At 40.1% G+C, this 26,716-nt stretch overlaps 1 protein-coding gene across 1 annotated transcript in view; it reads right to left on the bottom strand.

Moving 5' to 3' along the window:
• scarb2c (scavenger receptor class B, member 2c) overlaps nt 1-26,716 on the bottom strand; it is a 155,118-nt gene that overhangs the window by 67,247 nt on the left and 61,155 nt on the right. The window contains exon 9 of the mRNA XM_028802315.2: nt 6,483-6,556. Within this exon, the coding sequence (XP_028658148.2) occupies nt 6,483-6,556 (74 nt within the window). The remainder of the gene's footprint in view (nt 1-6,482; nt 6,557-26,716) is intronic.

Below are 26,716 nucleotides of genomic sequence, written 5' to 3' on the forward strand. Positions count from 1 at the left end.
GTGTGTGGCTCATATAGTTCTGGGATGTTATACTGGCCTCGCAAAGTGTCATGGGTTGTTCTGAAAACAATTTTCACCTAAGCTGGATGCACAGCTAATTAACAGGAAAATATTCGGTAAAGACGGTTAACAGAGAATATAGCATATTCGTTGCAAAAAACATTTTTGGCAAATTTTGCTTATTAACACCACTATCAAATAATGCAACGCAGCACTACTGCAAACATTCCATTATGCTGGCACACAGGTTCACTTGCATGCTGTGCCCCGGCATGAGTTAAAAAGAATTACACTAACAACCAGTGAATTAAACAATTATAATATCACCCACACCATCTTAATGCACACCCCAAACTACAAACTGCCAGTTTGCACAGCCATGATGATTACCTCAGCCTGACACATGATGAATCTGGTAGCCCGAGGATGAGGCCACCGCACAGTTTAAAAAAAAATAAACACCAAAATACTCCCTACCCCCCACCCATAAAAACTGTAAAACCACATACAGGACAAATGAACACAATGAATAAAAACAATTACAACTAGTAAAAAATTTTTTCAGATCAATTGTCCATTTTTTTTTCACAGTCCTTCCATAGGAAGAATCAGTTTCTTCTCTCCTCTTGTCCTAAATTGTTCTCTTCCTGATCTCACCACTGCTAATCCAAACACAGAGCCAAGGTTACCTTCCTTTATCCAGGGATGTCAGTAGTCATAACCAAGAATGGACAAGGCTGAGTGAGGCAGACCATCTATAACTCTATGGTGATAACCCATTCCGATTTATATGCCATTCATCCCACATTGCCTAGAAATTAATGTGCCACAGCCTGACCTGCAATTATTCCATTAAGCTGGCAGTCTTTCATGGGAGCTTTGCTCCTTGGTACAAGTTAAAATGAGTTGCAATAAATCAATAAAGTAAACATTTAAACCGCCAAATCTTACAACAACCCATGATCCACAGAAACATGTTTTAATGCTCTGCTGCCTACACAGGTTTGGTTGCAAGTATTTGCTTCTCTAAAAATGATAAAAGTATAGATTCTTTCTCTCACTGACTCCCTCACACACTCACTCTTTGTCAACCAAACCCAGCACAACACTTTCTGACTTGTCTTCCTGTTTGCATCAGCCCATCAATCAGGGTGTTTTACGCTCACTTATTATTCACAGTTTACATGCAAATCCATACATAAAGATATCCCCTTTTAGATATTAATGCACTGACACAAAATTATATTTCCCTTTTTCATTAGTAGGCATATTTTGAATTTAAATGTGTTTGCAAGCTTTCCATCTATTTTTCACATATTAAAATTTCATGAGTGGTGTCCACACCTAATTGTGGGAAGCTTCTTTGTATACAATATTCTTGGGTCTTCTTTCAGGTGCAAAGAAAACTTAAATTACAATAAATAACTGCATACTAGATTTAAAAATGTTATGGATAATATGAAATACTGTAAAAATTTATATAATTTGTTACACATAAAGTCATTTTACTTTTAATACTAATAATTAAGAAGCTGCCCAGATATAAAAGCAAGTTAAATTACCACTAATATCTAGCTTGGCAGCATGAAATGTATTACTGTTGACTCGAATGTGATGACAAGGTCAAAGGATTGCAAATATTACCAAGGTAAAAACCACTGATGTAAATAGTATAATGTAATGGGAAGAGGAAAAAAAATTCAGAAGGTCAGAAAATAATAAAATATATTAAGACAACGTTACAAAATTGTAAGAAAACAAGGTTAATACAGTATGTCCTATATTTTATCAAGAGCACTATGACAAAGTAAAGAGTTTTACAGAAGCACAAAAATATAGAAATATTTTAAGAGTGGACATTAACAACAAAGGGTAGATGAATCTCATAAGATACTGTCAAAAGTATCAAAACATCATAACAATATTTACATACACCAGTTGTTAACAATGCTGACATAAAAATACTGTATATTTATTTACTATACAGTATTTCTATGATTTTATTTTTCTGAAAATATGAAATTCTTAAAAACAATACTGTAAAAGTATAGGATTTTAATATGAAAATCCTTGATGGTGATGCAGTGGTTAATGCTGCTTTCTCACAGCTTCAGTCCTGGATCTGAATACTCAATTTTCTACCCATATCCCAAACACATGCATGTACTTTGATAAGCAGCTTTAAATTGGTCAAGGACTAGTAACTATAAGGTAACAGATTCCCCGTCTTGGGTGGTTTCTGATTTCTGCCTAAAGTGGCTAAGATAAGATGGATTAAATATTAGTACTGTACTTATTTCTACTGAAGAAAAACATAGTATTTTAAAATATATGCAGAATATTTTAGGAAGTGACTGTCGGCTTGGTTGGTTGGAGTGGCAATTAAGTTTAACTAGGAAATTTATTTATCCTAATTCATCAATTATAAATATTTGGTTGTATGAATGAAAATTATTTATTATAAAAAAATATTATTATAAAACCGTCAGCAGAAAAAAAAAACAGCAAATGTATTAACAGTAAAATGTAGACCAAACTGACAAATCAAATCTCAACTGATTAAATAAGATCATTATACAGGGCCAGTGATTTAAAAAAAATGATAGGTAAACGCATACAGATTTACCTATTTGTGAGTATTTTTTATGCATATAAGATTTACATTTTTAGAGTAATAACAGTCTCATGCTCACTTATAATAGAGGATTAGGACAAATTAACTTTGATGAAGTAAATGATGAAGCATCTTCCAGTAAATATGATGGTATTTCCCTGTGCACAATTAAACAAATTATCTGTATATTTTTGATCTCATTCTGCTACTTGCCATTATTTACACCATCAATAAAAGTAAGTGAGCCAGGTACAGGAGCAGCCATGTTTTCCCAAACACATGAAAACACCAAGTTTGACAGATGACATGGTTTTGACATGTAAAATTTTTCTTTGCTGTGGAAGATGATTTTTTCCTTACAATATTAGTTACCTTAAGTTAAGATTTGGCCCATGGCTTGTTACTATGAAGTTTTAAATGAATTTTTAAACTGAAAATATGCTGATGTCATTGAAGATGCAGATCCAAGCATTTGCCCATCTGAAGTATCTTTTAGACAAGAAGCAAGCTTGAGATGTTAAAATATTAGTGAAGAGGTTCAGAAGGATCTTATATCTATAACATTTGCGAATGTAAGAGACTCCGAGGACAGTAAAGTGGGAAATTTTAAAAACACCCATACTCAGTTAGTAGTACTGCAATCGCTACAGCCTAAACAGCTCTGAAAGAGACGAAAAGGATGAAGATGCAGAGCAAGGATAAAAGTAAGGTTGAAAGGATTCAGAACTGTCTGTGTGATCACTTTTAAATATGTTGGATGAATTTTTAAATCTCATGGTGAGTTATGGTAAGTTCAAGTGCTGAAGCATTGTGTGCACTGAAAAGAACAGGTTTAAATGTCATATTTCAGATGCCATTCTAATGCTGGACAGATTTCAGCTGATACAACCAGACAAAGAGGAAAAAGCAAGAGGGAGACTGGAGATTTATGTGAATCAGTAATGGTAAAAAAGCGAGTATATTAAAATTAAAACTAAAATGTGTTATCTAGACTTTGAAATACTCACTGAATTAATCCACATGATTGACTAGAAGGGTAATTTACATAATTCTGGTTAATATTTATTAACTCGATAACAGAAATGATTCACTCTTTTACCAACATTCTAAGGATGAATTTATTCTGATCCTAGAATGCTGGTGACTTCAACCTAGGGAATATCAGAATGAGCAAACTTCTTTAGCATGTTCCAGCAGCATCTATCCAAGTTATTATTTGTGTTTGGGTGGGTTGTGGGTCTTTATAATATTTATTTTTTATTGAGCTTCTGTAAGTAAACATTTCACTACAATTTGAACTGTTTCTTTAATTTTATGCAACAAGTTAACATTTGATTCAACTGATTTTGATAAAATTTGATTGGATTTGACTTGATCAATCTGTAATACTTTCATTTGGAAGACTTGTGGCACATTTTAGAATTTTTTTAACAAATTATAATCTGGCCTTTTGATCTTGGTGACAACAACAGGTTTGCATTTCATGATGTAGCCTTTAATGCTACTATTAGGCCTTCATGGCAGAAGCCCAAAGTAAGATTATCCTAGAGTGTTTGGAGAAAAAGAAAAAGTCTTCAAACAGTCCTAAAACACATTATGGGGGAAGCAGGATCAAGTACAAACACACCCATAAACAACATGTCATCACTGAGGACTGCTTCTTCATGTGTTACCCTAACCCTGAATCCCTTACGGAGGAACAAAATTAGGCAATACATTTTTTTTTTAAAATAATAAATAGGTATTATTTACTTATATATGGGGATAGGATAGGACAGGAATAAAAGGAAAACTGGAACTAAATTAGTAGGATGGGTGGTTTCTACAAAATAAAAATTTTATAAATAGAGTCAGCGTACCTATGCGTTCTCCATATGGCCTTCGGGCTGATATCCCCTACCCTAATCCTAACCCCACACAAGGTAAACATCACTTACAATAATTCAAGCTTGAGTCAAAAAGCCAGAAAGAATTCAGGAATAAGGTTTGACAAGCGTTTTGAATCCATCAACACAGACCTTTTATCATGTATCATTGTTAACGACAAGTCACAACCTCGGAAGACACATTCCTAACAACGTGGGAGCTATCCAAAACAAAATGGAGGTGATCGAAATAAACAAGATGGTGACCAAGACCATAAAAATAAAATCTAAATAAAACAAAACTTTAAAAAAACAAAAAAAAAAACAAAATGAGTGCTGGATCTCAAAAAAATGCAAAAAATTAATTAATGCATCCGTGGTATAGCGGGTTCGGGGCTCAAAAAAGTGGCCAATTTAATAAATAAATAATTGGTTGCACTTGCGCTGGGGAGTGGAGCAGATGCGAGTGATCTGCTGTGAACATGCCTCATCTCCAGATTGGTGCGAGGCAGTCAGCCAAACATGCATTTCCTTGCTGGCACGTATGGGTGGTCTGATTGTCTCAGTATCAACCCAGGGCAGCAATCAGGTGATCACACCTGCAACTGCTCCCCACCATATCAAAACGGGAGCGCAAGGTAACAAGGGATGAAAAAAAAAGGAAAAGAGAATAGTGTGAAGGTTAAAGGACAGGAGAAGAAGCAGGCAGGAAAGAGAAAGAAAGCAAACTAGTGCAGAGAAGGGAAGCAGGTGAATGGGAGTAGAGCCTGAAGAAGGAGCGAGTGGCCATCACTCAGGAGGGAGCTGTGTCAGTCACTCCTGTTGAGCGTCTTGGGAGCAGTAGCAACCATTATGCTATGATGGTGGTTTCATCAGGTGGAGCCAATGGCAGCAGTGGAAGTACAGAGCACCCGCAGCGGGTTGAGCCAGGATTGGCAGAGGTTCGGGTGGAGCAGGGCTCAGTGGTTGCCCACAAATGCCGGTGGATTGGTCACAGGAACACGGGCCGGATGAGATGGGTGTCTGAAACCTGTTGGTTGACATCTCTCTGGGTAGGGTAAGCCAGAGAGGCATGTTTTAAAGGAAGGCCCCATGGCTTGTGGATTTTAAATGAGTTTCCTGCCAGACAGTTTTAACAGCACTTGCACTTTTTCACTATCCCCTTGGTTGCTATGTTTGTCCTTATCTACTCAGCTCATCCCAGTCATGACTATCGATGGTGTCAAGTTCAAGAGGTTCCCAGACAAGAGTGAGAGCATGGAGACAGCCTGCACCGTCACAGCATCTAATATAACATAGTTTTGTTGTCCACTTTAAGGTGCAGAATTTTGATGCTATAAAACACAAAATCTACATAACAGTATGGACATTCATGGAATCACTCAGTTATAAGATGTATGCTGAAAAAGGAAAGCTTGACTTTGTAGGCAGAATATTTAAAAAATTAACATTATAATCAGCGATAGATGGCAAATGATTATAGAGTCAGAGTCAAACGATCACTGACCATTTTGTTTTGTTGCTTGTAAAAGTTCATTACAAAACATGATGCATAAAAATGAGGAGTGCTCATTCAAATGTCTGCTTTACTGTGGTCAGTTTTTTCCCATTATCTGATCTGCCTTTGCTCTTTAATACAGATGTGAGGTATGACCTGTGGGTTACACAAATATATCTATTTTCTTATCACTGGGGCTCTCTTGAGTTCGACATTACACAGAGGGGGGTTGTGTTGCTTTTCTACAGTTCTTTACACTTCTGTAATGGCTACTGTATATAATCACAGATATTCACACTTGCAGTATAAAGCAAACCTTATATTTACTAAGATACTATACTTCTCATTCCAGGAGTAACAGGCAAATCCAGCCTGGCTAATATTCAGCCCCTTGAAATCTCTTTATCTTCAACTACATTAAGAGTAAGGATTTAAATAAAGAAGAGATACAGAATGAACTTCGCACACAAGATCAAATATGTCATATTACACATTTCATACTTACCTAAATGAAGGAATTTTCTCAATAAAGATGTTAAGCTGAAGTTGCTTTGCTCCTCTCACAAGGATTCCCGTGAGCTTATAAATAGAAATAAAATATTAAAAAAACAAATGAAAAAAAACAGCTTTTGTACATACTGAACATTAACAAAATTAAATCTAATTAATGTTTCATATCTAACAAGTTCTCAATTTCTGCAACAGTTGCTACCACATACTACTTCTACTCTATCCTTAAATCATACACTTATCAGCCTAGTTGCTAGTCTGAAAATAAATAAAACAGCATGCTTGTTTTCACAGTGAAGTACTTCTGATGCTGTTCTGTTTGAACACTCTATGTCACTATGAATTTTCAGTAGAAGGTCCTCTGGTTTTCCTTCCACATACTAAAGATACTGTATGTAACCTAAGTTACATGGTAACTCTAAATTAGGCAGTTTTAACTGTTGTACATGAGTGTGCTCTGTGATTAAATGGGGTCCTGTCCAGGGACAGTTTTTATCCTGATATTGATTCTGGAGAGGTTGGAAATAGATGCCTGTTACTCTGGATGATGAGATTGTTTTAGAAAAATTAAGATTTCACACAGATAGGTATTCAGAACAGACACAATGTAAGAAAGAAGGAGTATGCACTTACTAACTCACCACATTATATCCCCAAATAAAGCTTCAATTTTGTGTAAAAAGAAAAAAATACAGACTCTGGCAAATATTTTAATTATGTGTTAATTGTAATTCCCACTCATCATTTTCAAACCGACATAAAATGACAGAGGCATGGACCTATCTAGAAACAATGGGTGCAAGGCAGCAAACAGCCTACACTCTTACTCATACTAAAGCAAGTTGGTAAGCACCAATCAACCTAATCAGCACCAGTAGGAAACCCACACAGACTTGGAGGGAATGCGTAAACTCTACCCAGGCCACATCTAAGTATGGAGTTCAAACCTAAGATGCTAGATCCAAGAAGCAGCAGAGCTAACCATTGCACTTATAGTGCAGTCCACTCATTTTGGTTTACATTGTAATTTAATCAATATTTTTTGTACATTAAATATTTACTGTTATAAGGCTACACATTATTCTTTCCATTTATTAATAATTGTCCTAACTATATTCTTTTGGAGTATTCCTTTTTCTTCATGCTTTAGTTTCTCCCAAGAAACTGACCCTCCAACAGTTGGACCTTCCAGATGCTGGTGCATTTATACTACGATGAAACCCACTGACTGCACACAGATGATCTCCATTTAACTAATTATGTGACTTTTAAAACAAATGGCTGCCTCAGTGAAGATTTAAGTGTTTCATTGTAAAGGGGATACATGTTAAGGTAATCAATTACTTAGAGTTTAATAAGTGTAATAAATTTGGATCAGTTTGTAGGTATTTGTTTCACATTTAGAGTTTTTTGGTAATGATCTATGTCAAAAAAGCTCAGTTAAATCTCTCATTGTGCAGAGGTAAAGCAGGCTGCTGTGTAATTCAAAAGTAACAACCACGCACAGTGCATTGTCGACTGAGACAATGGCAGATTCTATCTTGCTCAAGGTGTTAAGTAGCTGCTTTTGAGGGCCTCTGTAACCTAGGCATTGCATGTTTAGAAACCAGTGCAAATGTACAGAATGGAATGGATTTGTGTGTGCCCCGCTCATTCAAAGACAAAACACCTATAACCTATAACCTTAAAATGACGCAGGAGGAGAACATTTACTGTATCAGATCTTTTTGGAACAGTAGTGGGTTTGAAAAAGACACTGTTGTGTTATATCAAGGAAACCTTTTTATTTAATTCTTGACTGACGCACTAATCTGAAATATTTATTTTCATTTCTCTCTGAATGTAATTCATCATTTCGTCTGAATTGTAAACAAACTGGAAACAAGCCTATAGCTATCAAAAAAGGTGTTTTTAAAAACTATCCTACATTATATTTTTAATTATCTTACAGGTCATGTTAACCAGAGCATATAATGTCACAAGATGTGATCTGTACTCATACCCAGCATGGACCTTGAAATTTTTCTTTGTTCTTACAACACAAAAGTTAATAGGGCACTAATGCAAATCAAATTAAAAAAGCCTATTTTATACCTGGCAAAATAATTAATTGTTTTTCAGTTTCCCATCTTTTAACTAGGGTTTACAGCCATCCTCTTACTCTACAGCGTTCAACTGTATTCTGCTTTCTATGCTCAAGCTTGTATATTTCATGTTCCTATAGTTTTACTTCAAGGGCATCTCTAGAAAAATTCCTAAGGACCCTATAAAATCTAGGGGCAACTTAGATACAAAATCCTCTAGTGGCATATGGGACCTCTAAGTTCTTATTCCCTGGTTTACATTTACGGGGGCAGGAAATGTTTCTCAAATGACGGTCAACTATCTAAGTGGGGACTCCATTAAATTTCATGGTACAATCAGAAATGAGGAACAGTGTTGTCACTAAGTTTAACTATTCTAACTGACTCAATTGCCCAATTACTTTTCTTGGGATCTCCACTAAGATAATCAACAATACAGTACTCTGGCCAGAAACCTCTTTACTTTGGCCCTTTGGGAACTGTTCCTGAAAACATTTCAAATATAAACATGGTAATAAATAATGTGCACAATTGTTCTTATCAGATATGTACTACATTGCAGGAGGCCAAAGATCACTATGTTAAGTCAAACAAACAGTTCAGTTTAGTTATTCTGAAAAACACTCTCATAAAAATATGAAAGGGGAACAACAGATTACTTAATGCTTACATTTTAATATTCAAAGACATAAGGGTAAAAAACAAACAAAAAAATCACATGTATTATATTTAAATGATGCCAAAGCTAATGTTCAATAATAGCCATAATAATTATCTGCAATAAATGCAAAATAAAATAATGAACCGCCAATAATATCACCACACAACACAATAAAATGAACCTTGCCTTACTTCTTAGGTAGTCATGTGTATTTTCTGCATCTGCTTTACCTGCATTATCTGGTAGCAAGTTTAAAGGACCTTTTAACTAAACATGCTGCATATAGTTCATTCCGTACTATACTGGTGGGGCTCAAATCTCCTTATTTTCCATTATACCTTCCACTATTGCATGGCAGCACAGGTAACTCACAGCTGCTGGGATGCAAATTAAATTCTACACCAATTACACTTTGTGTGGAGTTTGCATATTCTCATCATATTTGTGTGGTTTACTCCAGGTACTCTGTGTACCCAGCACATTTTAAAATCAAGCATATAAATGTTAATTGTTGACCCTAAGTTAGTCCTGAATGAGTGTGTGTGGATGTTTATGTGTGATTATGCTCTAGAATGGGGATGTCAAAATCAATGTCTGAGGCCAGTGTGATGCCCAGGTTCCCCGCAGCTGGCATTACCATTCTTTAAACCAGAACACAGATTGTCACAACCAAAGATGGACTTGGTAATCAAGACATAATACAACAAGAGATGATGCAAAATGTGCTTTGTGCTATTATTTCAAAACAATTAGTTTCCAAAACAAAGTGTTGTGCGGATTCATTAAATTAAAATAATCCAAAATAAAAACAAGTGACTTTGTGGAAGTTAAAGATTCAATAAAAAATAATTCATAAGATTAAAAATTAGGTTAAAATCAGAACCAGGACCTCGTCATAAAACCCAACAAGAGTCATGGTGCATCCATTCCAAACTCACATCTCCTGTGTTCACCCTATACAAAGTCTCCTCCGCAAGAGAAGATGTCCAATGGCAAGCACAGTCATCCTTTTGTTTCATGTTCCCCCCATCATCTAACAGCCTTCAGCTAAGAAAACTTGAAGTTCTGCTCCCTTCTCCCACCATTGTCCCTTGGTGTTCTGTGGGGGCCTTCCCAGTGCAGTTGATTGCTCCTGTTCCCTCTGTGCTCAAATCATTTTTTAATAGATTACCCCTCCTTCTTAAGGCTTGTACTGACCATCTCTGTTGTATCCTCTGTCATCTTTTCGGTTTGTCATTAAGGTTGCAAAAAGTGTCACTGCTTTGGAAAACATCCTGCATTGTTCCAGTTCCAAAGAAGGCAGGTACCTTCGCCTAATGACTACTGTACAGACTACTGTACAAATCAGTGGCACTTATGTCTAACATCATGAAGACCTTTAAGGGGCTGGTTCAGGACTTTATGAGTCTCCTGATGGAACACCAGGACACACTGCACTTTGTCTATTGGATAAAAATTGGAGTGGAAGATGCAATTATTTGTCTGCTCCACAGGGCTTAGTTCCACACGGATAAAACTAGCAGCACTGTTTTTTAATTGTTCCAGTGTTTTCAATACCATCCAGCCATCCTTTTATTAGGCATAAGCTCAGACGTAAGCAGGTGGATGAGCTTATGGTGTCTCGAATATTGAATTATCTGTTTGGCAGACCACAGTTTGTGAGGCTCAAGGACTGTGTCTTTGATATGGATGGTGAGCAGCACTGTTTCACGACAAGGAACAATCCTGCACACTTTGGACTATAAATATAACAAGCCTTCATGTCACTTCTCATTTTCTTCTTTTTAAATATCAAGCTATTCAAGTAACCTTCTCCTATAACATGCTTCTCAACATAATCTATCCTTCCCCAATTACTGGATGAACTTGAATTTTTCTCTCTTCTGTATCTCTATGGTCAGATCTCCTTAACCTTATAGGAGACTTCAACATCAACCTTGACTCTTTCATCTCATTTGACTTTCTTGCCCTCCTCTCTGTCTCCACCTTCAACCAACTTCAATTTCATATACAACCTCTCCTTCCTCCCCATTCTTCACTGCCTTGCATATCTCAGACCACCTTTTCATTTCCTCTTTCGTTGTTCTACCTTCTGTCATTCCTCCTGCTCCTTCACCTCCAGCTGTCAGAATGCAACAAAATCTTTCTTCTCTATGTCCTACCACTTTTTCTACTTGTGTTTTGTCTGTACCTTCTTCTTCCAATTACTTTGCCCATCCCTCTATAGGCTGCACAACAAATATTTTTTCCCTCACTTTTTCTCTTATTGCATACTGTGCTTTGGTCTGTCACCATGTTCATACCACTCCTCCCCAACTTTAGTTATTTTCCACTCTCAATGCTGCTCAAATGAGGGAACCGCACTCAGCAAAAAGTGCTTGGCATAAGAAGAAACTACCATACTTCCTGGATAAGTATAGTTCCCTCTTGTGTTCCTTCTCTGCATCTCGGCTATCGGCAAAGAAATCCTTTCTTTGAAATGTAATGACAAACTCAGAAAGAAAAGCCCACTACCTCTTCTCTGCTTTCAAGTCAATCATAAGCTCTCCTGCTGCTCCAAAACCATTGTCTTTGTCACCTTATAATTTTGCTTCCTTCTTCTCTTTCAAAGTCATCAACATTTAAAAACAATTCAAGCCCCCAAAACGTCCTCAGACCCTCTTCCGTATCATTCTCCTCCTTCTTCCTTCTCTACTAGAAATGACACTTACATTTCTGACCTGCTGTATACCCACAGGCCCTGCACCCTGGGCCCCATTCCTTCAAACCTTCTTTAGTACATCTCTCCTTCCTTGATCCCCTATATTTCTCGTTGCAATGCCTCACTGACTTCTGGTATCCTCCTTACTGATTTTAAGAAGTCTCATGTATTCCTATTCTAAAGAAACCCTCTCTCAACCCATCTAGCATTAAGAATTATCATTCTGTCTTTCGTATGCCATTCCTGACCAGAATTTTAGAACATATAGTGCACAAGCTGTTCTTTTCATTTCTCTTTGACAACAATCTGGTAGATTCAGTTCAATCTGGATTCTGCAAGGGTCACTCTGCTGAGACTACACTGTTTTCTGTCACTAATGCTCTTAGATCTGCTTGAGCTTCTTATTTCTCTGTCCATATCCTCCTAGACCTTTTATCAGCTTTCGATGCCTTAATCACTCCCTGCTTATCTCTTCCCTTAAAAAACTTGGAATTAGCTTTTCTGCTTTATACTGGTTCAAGTCCAACCTCTTGGACACATCCTATTGTCTCTCTTGGTCTAACTCCTCGTCTTCTCCATAGAAACTTTGAACAGGTGTGACTCAAGGATCAGTGTTGGGTCCAAGTCTTTTTTTCTCCACATTTGTTCTTTAGGTGTGTCATTTCTTCTAAAGGATTGTCCTAACACCTACATGCTAATGATGAACAAATCTTCCTTTCATTTCCCTTTTACAATCCACTCATTTTAACCCAGATCTTCAGCAGTCTCTTTGCCATCTCATCATGGATGAAAGATCATCACCTTAAACTTAATCATTCAAAGTCAGCTTATCTTCCACAGATGTATCACAAATCATCACCTTTGAAGATGTCACCCTTTCAGCAATAGTCACTGTCAGGAATCCTGGTGTGACTCTGGAGTCTTTGCTTTTATTCATTGAGCATATGTCTTCAATGACCAGTCCGGTTGTTGTTTCTTTCTGCATAATACCCAGAGGATTTGAAACTTTCCTCAACAATGATGCCATTCCACTCCTTGTTTAGGCACTGTCTCTCTCTCGGCTGGACTACTGCAACTCGCACCTGGCAGAACTTCCTTCAGCCTTATCACTTACCTGCCCAGTTTCTCTAGAATGCAGCTGCTCAACTGATGCTTCCTGTTCCTTGTTTCACTCCTACTGCTCCTCTGCTTCAGGCTTTCCACTGGTTTCCCGTTGCTGCAAGGATCCAGTTCAAAACTCTTGTCTTAACCCACAATCCTCTGATCAGTTCTTTTCCTCAGTATATCCAATTCTTGGTTTCTCCTTATGTCCATTCAAGAAGCCCCAGTTCTGGCTCTGCTGGTCTGCTAACTGTCCCTCCTCTTGCCAGATATACCAAGACTGGACAATGTTTCTCTGTTCATGCTCCAAAGCTGTGAGATATTCATGCTATATGCATTCAAACATCAACCAATTTATTTGTGTTCTTTTGAAAACACACCTTTTCATGAAATATTTTGGATCTGCTTAGCTTCTCTCCTAGATGCCAGCTGCTGTTCTACTGAAAGAGTTTAGGATACTGATTTCTATATTTTTGTCTAGTTGTAGGTATAATTACGTAGTAGTTCTACTCCATTGTGCTTGCTTTTTAATCTTGTTCTCTGTTGCTTTGATACTTGCACCTTAATTCTTGTATGTATTATAACTTCTTTCGTAAGTTGCCTTGGACAAAGATATCTGCTAAATAAATAATTATTATTAGTGAGGGAGGGGATATAGAAGTGGTGCATTGTTACAAGTACTTGGAGATACACATTAACGACAGGCTGGAATGGTCTAAAAACATAGAGTAGCTATATAAGAAATGTCAGAGCAGTCTTTAAGGAGACAATACCCGCTAATGAGGGTAGTGACCTACTTTACATATTCTGCAACTTCGTGATGGCCAGTGTGATTTTCTATGCTGTAGTGTGCTGGGCTGGTAACCAAATCTCAACAGAGACCCACGGATTCAACAGAATAAGTAAGAAGGCAGTCTCAGTTATGAGATTCACTGTTCAACTCTCAAAGTAGTAGCAAAGAAGAGAATTAAAACAAAATTGTATGCCATTATAAACAATGCTGCACATTGTCTCTCTGACACATTAACATTGAATATTTTCAGCCAACAAATTATTCAGCAAAAGTGTGTCAAGAAACCCTACTGGGGCTCCTTTACACCAAATGCAATGTGCCTTTATAATACCTCATTGCAACTAAGTCGGAAGTTTTCGAAGTAGGCTTCTAATTAACACTAGAAAAAACTTGTAGATCTGGCCCATCTTAAAACCGTTCTCATCTCTCCGCCAGCGTCTTTTGTCTTCTAAATGTGCTGATTAAGACGAGCAGCAAGCAGCCGGCTATTCCTTCCCCCACCGTCGCAGAACGTTCACTAAGTTTTCCCAGCTCATGCCTTGTTTGATTATCTGGGAGTGACTGAACTGCTGGAGTTTTAGAGTGGAAATAATAAATCGCTATTTGGAACACACGCATTTCATGTGTGTTCCGTTTCTACAGTAATCTGTGTAAATACATTTTTAAAACAGAAACGTTTTTCATATTTTAGTAATAAATGACAAAATGTAGGCATAAACTATATAATGTATGAAGCCTGAAGTCCAAAGATCAAGTAAACACTTTCATAAAAGGTTCAAGGAAGGGACAACAGCTGCAGTGGCATAGCGGTAAAATTTGCTGACTTGTAATCAAGAGTCCCCAGTTCGATCCCCACTCACTCACTCCTATATTTGCCGTTTTCAGTAGTAAGCTGCTCTTTTTGTTAATGTTATACAGTACACACATACACTTGGTTTGAGTCTGTACTTGCGCTGTCACTTAGAGTCAGATCTGGGGATGTTAGAGCGCGTGAGCTTATTCAGTGCAGCAGGATCAACGCACATGTTGATCTTTTTTTTCTTTCAGTACATGAGCCTTCCCTGTTTATTTATACTGTGTATCTAGTGACTTTTCTGCCTGTCTGTCTCTCTATTACGCAGTGCTCTGTCTGTCTATGTGTTATGGATCTTAAAAATAAGTTATAAGGACACTTGTTCATGTTAATTGCAGTCTTAATTGTTAAAAAATATTTTAAAAGGAGTATCCCACATGAAAATATAACGATCTCATTAACTGACAGTGCATACCAGTTTATAAATTTTATGTCCGTTTGAGGTTAAAAAGAAAAAAAAATAACACTTTCTCAACGGGGAATTGAACTCAGCTCTCTCAGGGACAGTAAGCCTGCTGCGCTCTGAGACAGCAAATCTTACTGCTACGCCGCGGAAGCTGTTGTATCATTCTTGAACCTTTTGCGAAAGTGTTTATTTGATGTTTGGACTTCATGCTTCACACATTCTATAGTTTATGCCTACATTTTGTAACATTTACTAATAAAATATGAAAAAGTTTCTGTTTTAACAATGTGTTTACACAGATTACTGTAAAAACGGAACACACATGAAATAACAATCTATTATTTCCATTCTAAAAGTCCACTTCACTCCCAGATAATCAATGAAGGCATGAGCTGGGAGATGCTCGTGCACGTTCTAAGTCAGTGGGGGGATGGAATAGCCAGCTGCTTGCAGCTTGTGTTTATCAGCACATTTAGAGGACAAAGGACTCTGGCGGAGAGGTGCGAATGGTTTTAAGGTGGGCCGGATCTACGAGTGTTTTCGTAGACTCTGGTAATTCTAGTGTTAAGGAATTGACTAGTTTGAAAATAGTTGCCTTCCAAACTTAAATTGAGACCCCCAAGTAAGCTGGCCTTTGACTGGCTACTCTTCATTACATTATTGTTTTACTCTTTAGATGCAGGTTAAGATGGAGAAAAAAAATGAAGATTCCTGAATCCTAAAAAGCCAGTCAATTAAAATTAAATCAAAAGAAGTATATTTTATTAGCAGCAGTATTTGGTTACTAATTGAGATGGTGGCTGGAACAAAAGCCTGCAGGATCTGTGTTTGACAACCCTGCTCTAGAATGTGCGTGCATCTGAGCCAGGGTCGGCCTATGCCTTATCTACAGTACTGAAGGACAGGCTTTGGCATTTACTGACCTTGTAATGGAAAATACAAAGGCAAAAAAAAAAATATATTAGGATGATTGTGCTTCGCTTTGTAAAATATGGATATAGGAGTTCTCAAGCAAATATTACTATACTTAGGAGCCAAACAACAGACCTACTTTCCCAATAACCAGACTCAGCTAACTCCTCTCTCAATCTGCAAGAATCTTAAGTAGCCACCATCCACAATGTAATTTTTTCAATAAAAGAATACCTACTTTGCTTTATATAGTAACTATATCATAGATCACTATTTCAAGGCTTGAATTTTTCAATAAAAATAGCTACTTTGTTGTATACAGTATCTACAGTATATAACAGACCATTACTTCAATACACTTTAAATTATCTCTGCACTTGTGAACCTATTAACATTTATTTTTCATAGGCACGTTATATGACCCCCTCCTTTAACCGCCACCTTATCGTGGTGGAGGGGTTTGCGTGTCCCAATGATCCTAGGAGCTCTGTTGTCCGGGGCTTTATGCCCCTGGTAGGGCCACCCAAGGCAAACTGGTCCTAGGTGAGGGATGAGACAAAGAGCAGTTAAACAAACCTCCTATGATGGAAAACAATTTTGGACGGCGTTTTCCCTTGCCCGGACACGGGTCACCGGGGCCCCACTCTGGAGCCAGGCCTGGAGGTGGGGCTCGATGGCGAGCGCCTGGTGGCCGGGCCTGCACCCATGGGGCTCGGCCGGGCACAGCCCGAAGAGGCAACGTGGGTCCCCCTTCCCATGGGCTCACCACCTATGGGAGGGGCCAAGGAGGTCGGGTGCAGTGTGAGTTGGGTGGTGGCCGAAGGCGGGGACCTTGGTGTTCCGATCCTCGGCTACAGAAGCTGGCTCTTGGGACGTGGAATGTCACCTCTCTGAAGGGGAAGGAGCCAAAGCTAGTGCGCGAAGTTGGGAGGTTCCGGCTAGATATAGTCGGACTCACCTCGACGCACAGCTTGGACTCTGGAACCAATCTCCTTGAGAGGGGCTGGACTCTGTACCACTCTGGAGTTGCCCCCGGTGAGAGGCGCCGAGCGGGTGTGGGTATACTTATTGCCCCCCGACTTGGAGCCTGTACATTGGGGTTTACCCCGGTGGACGAGAGGGTAGCCTCCCTTCGCCTTCGGGTGGGGGGACGGGTCCTAACTGTTGTTTGTGCGTATGCACCGAACAGCAGTTCGGAGTACCCACCCTTTTTGGACTCCCTCGTTCTGCTGGGAGACTTCAATGCTCACGTGGGCAATGACAGTGAGACCTGGAAGGGCGTGATTGGGAGGAATGGCCCCCCCGATCTGAACCCGAGCGGTGTTTTGTTATTGGACTTCTGTGCTCGTCACGGATTGCCCATAACGAACACCATGTTCAAGCATAGGGGTGTTCATATGTGCACTTGGCACCAGGACACCCTAGGCCTCAGTTCGATGATCGACTTTGTGATCGTGTCGTCGGACTTGCGGCCACATGTCTTGGACACTCGGGTGAAGAGAGGGGCGGAGCTGTCAACTGATCACCACCTGGTGGTGAGTTGGCTTCGATGGTGTGGGAGGATGCCGGTCAGGCGTGGTAGGCCCAAACGTGTTGTGAGGGTCTGCTGGGAACGTCTGGCAGAGCCCCCTGTCAGAAGTAGCTTCAACTCCCACCTCCGGCAGAACTTCGACCACATCCCGAGGGAGGTGGGGGACATTGAGTCCGAATGGGCCATGTTCCGTGCCTCTACTGTTGAGGCAGCTGACCGGAGCTGTGGCCGTAAGGTGTTCGGTGCCTGTCGTGGCGGTAATCCCCGAACCCGTTGGTGGACACCGGCGGTGAAGGATGCTGTCAAGCTGAAGAAGGAGTCCTACCGGTCCCTTTTGTCCTGTGGGACCCTGGAGGCAGCTGATAGGTACCGGCAGGCCAAGCGGAATGCGGCTTTGGTGGTTGCTGAGGCAAAAACTCGGGCGTGGGAGGAGTTCGGGGAGGCCATGGAGAACGACTTTCGGACGGCTTCGAGGAGATTCTGGTCCACCATCCGGCGTCTCAGGAAGGGGAAGCAGTGCAGTGTCAACACTGTATATGGTAGGGCTGGGCGATTAATCGAAAAGTAATCGAAATCGACATTCAGAACCTATAATCGATCAAATTTTTCCAGGTCGATTATTTCGATTACTTTCCCTTTAAAAACACTACCGCGTGTGGAGTCACGTGACCCCGCTCCGTTACGTTAAGTTATTCCGCCGACATGTCGAGCATGGAGAGCTTAAACACTGACACAACTGAGCAACAAGAGCAGCTTGTACCAAAGAAAAACGCAGTCTCCGTCATTTGGACACATTTTGGCTTCAGTAAGGATGACATTGAACAAAATGAAGTCAGATGTAGACACTGTAGAAAAACAGTTTCGACGCCCAAAGGTAACACCACCAATTTGTTTCAATACTTGAAGCACAATCACGTTACTGAATATGAACAGTGCATGGCTCAAAAAAAACAAAAAGAGACTGACAAGCGCCCAGCAACAAGTGCCTCCGCAAAGCAGATGTCGATAACACAAGCGTTCACAAATGCCACACAGTATGAGAAGAGTTCAAGAAGATGGAAAGAAATAACTGACGCTATTTGTTATTACATCGCAAAGGATATGACTCCCTTGGCTACAGTGGAGCGAAGCGGGTTTAAACACCTCGTTAAAACTCTCGACAGAAGATACACTGTGCCATCGCGATCACATTTTTCTAAAACTGCGCTGCCAGACATGTACAAGACATGTTGTAAAAATGTAGCTGCTGAACTGAAAAATGTTCAACACTTTGCAGCCACATCTGATCTCTGGTCAAGTAGGACGATGGACCAATTCTTGAGCCTTACTTTGCACTACATTGATGACGATTGGAAGCTGCGCCAGAGATGCCTTGAGACGGCATATTTTCTAGCTGATCACACGGCAGATATGATTGCGCAAGGTCTGAAAGATATGCTTTCTGAATGGGACCTCGCGGAAGAAAAACTTTCAGCCATTACGACAGACAACGGTGCTAATGTTGTCAAAGCTGCTGCGCTTAATGGATGGTTACGGCAGCAGTGTTTTGGACACCGCCTACACCTTGCAATTGGTAAGTACACGCCAGCTTAATTAAATATAATAGCATAAAAGCAAAAGAGGTCATTAGGAAGCTTTTTTAAAGGGAGTGAGGCAACACCTTCAGCAAGTTCAGCTACACCCACTCTGTCACTTCAGCAATCGCTAGAAGCAGAGATGAGCAGCTATTTGGTGTCCCCCATGCTGGATAGTGAGGCAAATCCACTGGACTGGTGGAGGAAGCATCATGTACACTTTCCCACTCTAAGTAAGGTGGCAAAAAAGTATCTCTGCATACCAGCTACTAGCTCCCCATCAGAGCGGGTTTTCAGTTCGGGCGGAAACATTGTTACATGCCTCAGGTCCTGCCTGAAACCTGAAAAGGTTAACATGCTCGTGTTTCTTAGTAAGAACTTAGAGTAAATTCATGTTCATATAGTGACATGACAAGATCGCTGAGATCACCTCATGCAACAGTGTTTAGAGAGTTCTACTTTCATTTCAACATTAAAATATTTGTTTACAGAAGATGCAAGAAATGCACTGTTTAAAATATTATTTACAGGATATATAAGAGTTATTTTACTTAGAAGAGATGCTGCTTATTTTCTACTTTTAATAAGAAAAACATTGAAAATAATTTATTTTGTTTCCAAAAGTGCAAGTTATTTATTTTGACTTTTTTTATAAGAACAAAGTGACTGTTCGTTTTAGGCAATGTGTGCTTTAATTTCAGTTGTTCAACATTGATGTTCAATAAATAATCACAGATAGTAGATAGTGTGTTTCCTTCAATTATTTTAAAATCAAGTAATGCACCCTTCATTCAAAAAATCTCTCACTTGTAATATGTGAGCATATTTACTGTACAAAACTTGTCAGTGAACTATGACGGCAAAAATAAATAAATAAATAAAATAATCGTTCATTAATCGTAATCGAGTAAAAATGTTCAATTAATCGAGATTTTGATTTTAGCCCAAATCGCCCAGCCCTAGTATATGGTGCGCTGCTGACCTCGACTCGGGACGTTGTGGGTCGGTGGGGGGAGTACTTCGAAGACCTACTCAATCCCATTAACATGCCTTCCAATGAGGAAGCAGAGCCTGGGGACTCAGAGGTGAGCTCCCCCATCTCTGGGACTGAGGTCACCGAGGTGGTCAAAAAACTCCTTGGTGGCAGGGCCCCGGGGGTGGATGAGATACGCCTGGAGTTCCTCAAGGCTCTGGATGTTGTAGGACTGTCTTGGTTGACACGCCTCTGCAACATCGCATGGACATCAGGGACAGTGCCTCTGGATTGGCAGACCAGGGTGGTGGTCCCCCTCTTTAAGAAAGGGGATCGGAGGGTGTGTTCCAACTACAGAGGGATCACACTCCTCAGCCTCCCTGGAAAAGTCTATTCAGGGGTCCTGGAGAGGAGGGTCCGTCGGATAGTCGAGCCTCGGATTCAGGAGGAACAGTGTGGTTTTCGTCCTGGTCGCGGAACAGTGGACCAGCTCTATACCCTTAGCAGGGTCCTGGAGGGTGCATGGGAGTTTGCCCAACCAGTCTACATGTGTTTTGTGGACTTGGAAAAGGCATTCGACTGTGTCCCTCGGGGAATCCTGTGGGGGGTACTCCGAGAGTATGGGGTACCGGCCCCCTTGATTAGGGCTGTTCGGTCCCTGTACGATCGTTGCCAGAGCCTGGTCCGCATTGCCGGCAGTAAGTCGAACCCGTTTCCAGTGAAAGTTGGACTCCGCCAGGGCTGCCCTTTGTCACCGATTCTGTTCATAACTTTTATGGACAGAATTTCTAGGCGCAGCCAGGGTGTTGAGGGGATCCGGTTTGGTGGGCTCAGGATTGGGTCACTGCTTTTTGCAGATGATGTTGTCCTGTTTGCTTCATCAGGCCGTGATCTTCAGCTCTCTCTGGATCGGTTCGCAGCCGAGTGTGAAGCGGCTGGGATGAGAATCAGCACCTCCAAATCCGAGACCATGGTCCTCAGCCGGAAAAGGGTGGAGTGCCCTCTCAGGGTTGGTAGCGAGATCCTGCCCCAAGTGGAGGAGTTCAAGTATCTCGGGGTCTTGTTCACGAGTGAGGGAAGAATGGAGCGTGAGATCGACAGGCGGATCGGTGCGGCATCCGCAGTAATGCGGGCGCTGCATCGGTCTGTTGTGGTGAAAAAGGAGCTGAGCCGCAAGGCGAAGCTCTCAATTTACCAGTCAATCTATGTTCCTACCCTCACCTATGGTCATGAGCTATGGGTAGTGACCGAAAGAACGAGATCGCGAATACAAGCGGCTGAAATGAGTTTCCTCCGCAGGTTGTCTGGGCTTTCCCTTAAAGATAGGGTGAGAAGCTCAGTCATCCGGGAGGGGCTCAGAGTAGAGCCGCTGCTCCTCCGCATCGAGAGGAGTCAGATGAGGTGGCTCGGGCATCTGATCAGGATGCCTCCTGGACGCCTCCCTGGTGAGGTGTTCCGGGCACGTCTAACCGGGAGGAGGCCCCGGGTAAGACCCAGGACACGTTGGAGGGACTATGTCTCTCGACTGGCCTGGGAACGCCTTGGGATTCTCCCGGAAGAGCTAGAAGAAGTGGCCGGGGAGAGGGAAGTCTGGGCATCTCTGCTCAAGCTGCTGCCCCCGCGACCCGACCTCGGATAAGCGGGAGACAATGGATGGATGGATGGACGTTATATGACTTGCTCAGGATCAATCAGTGAGTTTACAGGGTTAAGATTTTGACTTATACTGTAACTTCTATCCTAAGGATGTGCTTAACTTATTTAGATCTCACCCTTTCTCCTGAAACGAATGGCACATCTTCAAGTAGAAGACAAATTGCAAATTAAAACTACAAGAAGCACAAAAAAGTGTCTATATTTTAGTGAAAAGCCATTTTATAAACCACTGTGATGAGAATGACTCTCACAACGACAAACTCTTTATATTAAGTGAACTGAAGGGGCTTTTTATGCATTTACAGTAAATGGACTTTGTAACTTCTGTAGTGTGAAACTGAGCATTTAAAAATACATTAACATCTGTTCACTTGTCATTAACTTTAGGTGGGATATGAAAAGGAGAATTTTTGAGCACAAATTACCTCTTAAGTAGATTGGTTGTGTGCAAAATTTCTGTCAAACAGAAACAGTTGCATTTTACTTGCAACTGAATGATGATAGAAGTCGGAGGTGTTTTAATATTGGAATATGAAGCGTGTTTTAATATTGTGACATTGGGAATACCTAATCCTTTGTAAGATAGTATACACATTTCTATACCTGGTATTTATATAAAGTGCATATAAAAGTCTTTTGTCACTGCAGCTTACATTTACCTTTTTGTTCTATGAGATTTATTTCAGACGGCATTATTAAACAAAAAACCTTTTAAGTTTCTCCATATCAGTTTCAAATTTATTTTGCCATGTGCAACAAATACAGCTGAATTTGTAACCTTAAAGATAAAAAATAAAATGCAAATTTCAGAAGATGGAAAATTAATTCAATGTTTTAAACAAGAAAGCAGCACCATCTAGTGGCCAAGTCTACACTGAATTCTGTCTGTAAAAGATACTATCAAGCTAGGAGACCTGGGTTCGCTTCCCGGGTCCTCCCTGCGTGGAGTTTGCATGTTGTCTGTGTGGGTTTCCTCAGGGTGCTCTGGTTTCCTCCCACAGTCCAAAGACATGCAGGTTAGGTGCATTGGCGATCCTAAATTGTGCTTGGTGTGTAGGTGTGTGTGCCCTGCGGTGGGCTGGCACCCTGCCTGGGGTTTGTTTCCTGCCTTGCGCCCTGTGTTGGCTGGGATTGGTTCCAGCAGGCCCCCGTGACCCTGTAGTTAGGATGTAGCGGGTTGGATAATGGATGGATACTACCAAATCAAGTATGCCCTTCATATTTCTAAATACAGTACATTTTGTGCAAAAATGTAAACACTAGTAGAATGTCATTCACCATTATGCAGTATAAATTCACTTTCTGCACACATTACTGTGTTGCAGATTTAATTTTAAAAGGATCAATTTGCTATTTTTGGTCATCAATCTACACTCAGTAAACCATAATGAAAATATGAAAATGTATTACTGCAAATTTATTAAAAATCAAAACTGAACTCTCTCATCCATATAAGTATTCAGACCCTTAATTCGGTACTTTGTAGAAGCCCCCTAGGCTGAAATTATAGCTTTGATTCTTACTGGCAAGTCTTTACAAGCTTTGTACACCTGGATTTGGGCCGGTTTATTCCATTTTTCCTAGCAGATCCTCTCAAGCCTTGTTACACTGGATGAAAAGCATCTGTGTACTGCCATCTCCATGTCTCTCTGCAGATGTGTTATAGAGTTCAACTCCATAGAAGTTACTCCAACATGGTCTTGGCTATATGATTCAGGTCATTATTGTGCCAAAAGATGAACCATCACCCCAGTTTCAGGTCACATGCACTCTGGTCCTTCAAGGACCTCTCTGTATATGGATGCATTCATCCTTCTCTTAATTCTGACCAGTGTATCACTGTCCCTGCCTCTAAGAAGCACCTCCACAGCATGATGCTGCCACCACAATGCTTCACTCTAAGGGATGGTATTAAGCAGGTCATGAGTAGTGCCTGATCTTCACCAGATATAAACTTCTGTCCAAAGAGTTCAATGTTTCTCTCATCAGACTAGAGAATCTTTATCCTCATGCTGTCAGAGTCCTTTAAAATGTCATATGTCTTTATTCAAGAGTTGCCTCTGTCTACCCACTCTACCACAAACACCAGATTAATGGAGTGCTGCTAAGATGGTTGTCCTTCCAATAAGTTCTCTTATCTCAGCAGAAGACCTCTGGTGAAATGACCATTGGGCTCTTGGTTACCTTCACAATCAAAGTCCTTTTTGTCTGGTTACTTAATTTGGCCGGACTGTCAACTCTAGGAAGAGTCCGGGTGGTTTCAAACTTCATCCATTTCAAAATTATTGAGGCCATGGTGCTCCTAGGAAAACTCAAAGCTTTAGAAGTAGTTTATACCTTTACCCTGATCTGTGCTTCACCACAATTTAATCACAGAGGTCTACAAGGAGTTCCTTGGCTTGGTTTATGTCCTGTCATACAGTGTGAATTGTGGAGTCTTAAATACACTGGTGTGTGTCTTTCTAAACGATGTTCAATCAAATAACGTTTCCACACTTGGACTCAAGTTATAAACACATATTAAGGATATTTAATGCAAACAGAATGCACTTGACTACAATTTGGAGTGCCACAGCAAAGGGTCTGAAAACTTATATGAATAAGAGGTTTCAGTTTTTGATTTTTAAACAAATTGGCTAACCTTTCCGAAAACATGTTTTCAGTTTGTCATTATGGGTTACTGGGTATAGATTGATAAGCAAAAATAGCACATTTATCCATTTAACATTAAATCTACAATATACTGTATATATATAGTAATCCCTCCTCGATCGCGGGGGTTGCGTTCCAGAGCCCACCGCGATAAGTGAAAATCTGTGAAGTAGAAACTATATGTTTACAGTAATCCCTCGCTATATCGCGCTTCGCCTTTCGCGGCTTCACTCCATCGCGGATTTTATATGTAAGCATATTTAAATATATATCGCGGATTTTTTGCTGGTTCGCGGGTTTTTCTGCGGACAATGGGTCTTTTAATTTCTGGTACATGCTTCCTCAGTTGGTTTGCCCAGTTGATTTCATACAAGGGATGCTATTGGCAGATGGCTGAGAAGCTACCCAACTTACTTTTCTCTCTCTCTCTCTCTTGCGCTGACTTTCTCTGATCCTGACGTAGGGGGATTGAGCAGGGGGGCTGTTCGCACACCTAGATGATACGAACGCTCGTCTAAAAATGCTTAAAGATTATCTTCACGTTGCTACCTTCTGTGCAGCTGCTTCCTGAAGCGACATGCTGCATGGTGCTTCGCATACTTAAAAGCTCGAAGGGCACGTATTGATTTTTGATTGAAAAACAAACTCTGTCTCTCTCTCTCTTTGTCTGCTCCTGACGGAGGGGGTGTGAGCTGCCGCCTTCAACAGCTTTGTGCCGCGATGCTTCACATACTTAAAAGCCAAACAGCCCTATTGATTTGTTTGCTTTTCTCTATCTCTCTGACATGCTCTGCTCCTGACGCACACTCCTTTGAAGAGGAAGATATGTTTGCATTCATTTAAATGTGAGACGGAACTGTCATCTCTGTCTTGTCATGGAGCACAGTTTAAACTTTTGAAAAAGAGACAAATGTTTGTTTGCAGCGTTTGAATAACGTTCCTGTCTCTCTTCAACCTCCTATGTTTCTGTGCAAATCTGTGACCCAAGCATGACAATATAAAAATAACCATATAAACATATGGTTTCTACTTCACGGATTTTCTTATTTCGCGGGTGGCTCTGGAACGCAACCCCCGCAATGGAGGAGGGATTACTGTATGTATATATATATATATATATATTATATATATATATATATATACATACACACACATACTAGGGGGCTTCGCTCGCCAACCCCCGTGTTTGGTTTTCCGGATACATACTTATAAGATTTTTTTTTTCTTTGAATTGTTGCTATTTCATTAGTTTCACTTTTATTTCAGAACTTCTGTAAAAACAATATTTGTAATCTTGCGAGTCCCAATATGCTGAATCTTTTTAATGAGGTCAGGATAGGTTTCTCTGTTTAGAATTTCAGCACAGACAAAACGATCTACATCATCAGCAGTCAATAACTGTTTCTTTTACAAAGTAAAAAAGTAAGTAGAGTTCTGCATTGGACTCCTGTCTGTAAAGTCATGCTATTTTCCTCTCACAGTTCCAAAAGTACATGGGGTTACCAAGGTGATACCCCAGCTTTTGTCTAGGTTTTTGTACAAGGGCTAGACAGAACGTTTTTGACTACTGGGGTAAATGTAGCTTTTTAAATAAGCAGACAGATAAATATATATACATGAACAAAGTAACCAATAAATGAATGTGCGGTAAACTCCGTTTTTGAAATTCTCAAGATTCTTTATTTGTCACATGCATAGTTATACAGGACAACACGCAGTGAAATGCATCCTGATCCGCTTATCAAAAACTGTGCAAAGTTAGATAAATATCAGTTAAATTAACAAAAAGTCATAGATTGAAAGATAACAGTACAGTAGAACATAATAAATAAGTAAAATTATGTGAATAAAGTAGAATTAAGTGTTAAGGTGCAATAGTGTAGTAATTATTGTGCAAAACCAAAGTTAGAGTGGTGCATAGTTAAATGAGGCAGTTTGTTTGTTTGCGCTACTGCGATCTTTACTTTCTTTTTTTATATTTTCTAATTTTCCTACTTTCATATCCTTTAACTTTCTCCACATGTGTATACCGTGTATAGCGCCGTTTTTTTTTTTTTTTTTTTTTGAGCCTTTCTAATTTCACTGGTTTCATAGTCTCTAACTTGCTCTGTATGTGTTTAGCGTCAACGTTTGTAAACGTCATTATGAAGTTCTACTTTGTCATTTTACTCATTGTCTTTTAATTCTGAGCCGTACAGTACAATACATAGAACAGAGTAAATCCTCAATACAGTATAAAAATAAAAATTCTAGAAGTATGGAGTAGAATTTCACATTAGATCAGCTGTGCGCAACCTGCGGCCGTACGGCCGCATGCGGCCGTGGGCAAGGA

Source organism: Erpetoichthys calabaricus, chromosome 5, assembly GCF_900747795.2.
Source record: "Erpetoichthys calabaricus chromosome 5, fErpCal1.3, whole genome shotgun sequence".
NCBI classification, from domain to species: domain Eukaryota; kingdom Metazoa; phylum Chordata; class Cladistia; order Polypteriformes; family Polypteridae; genus Erpetoichthys; species Erpetoichthys calabaricus.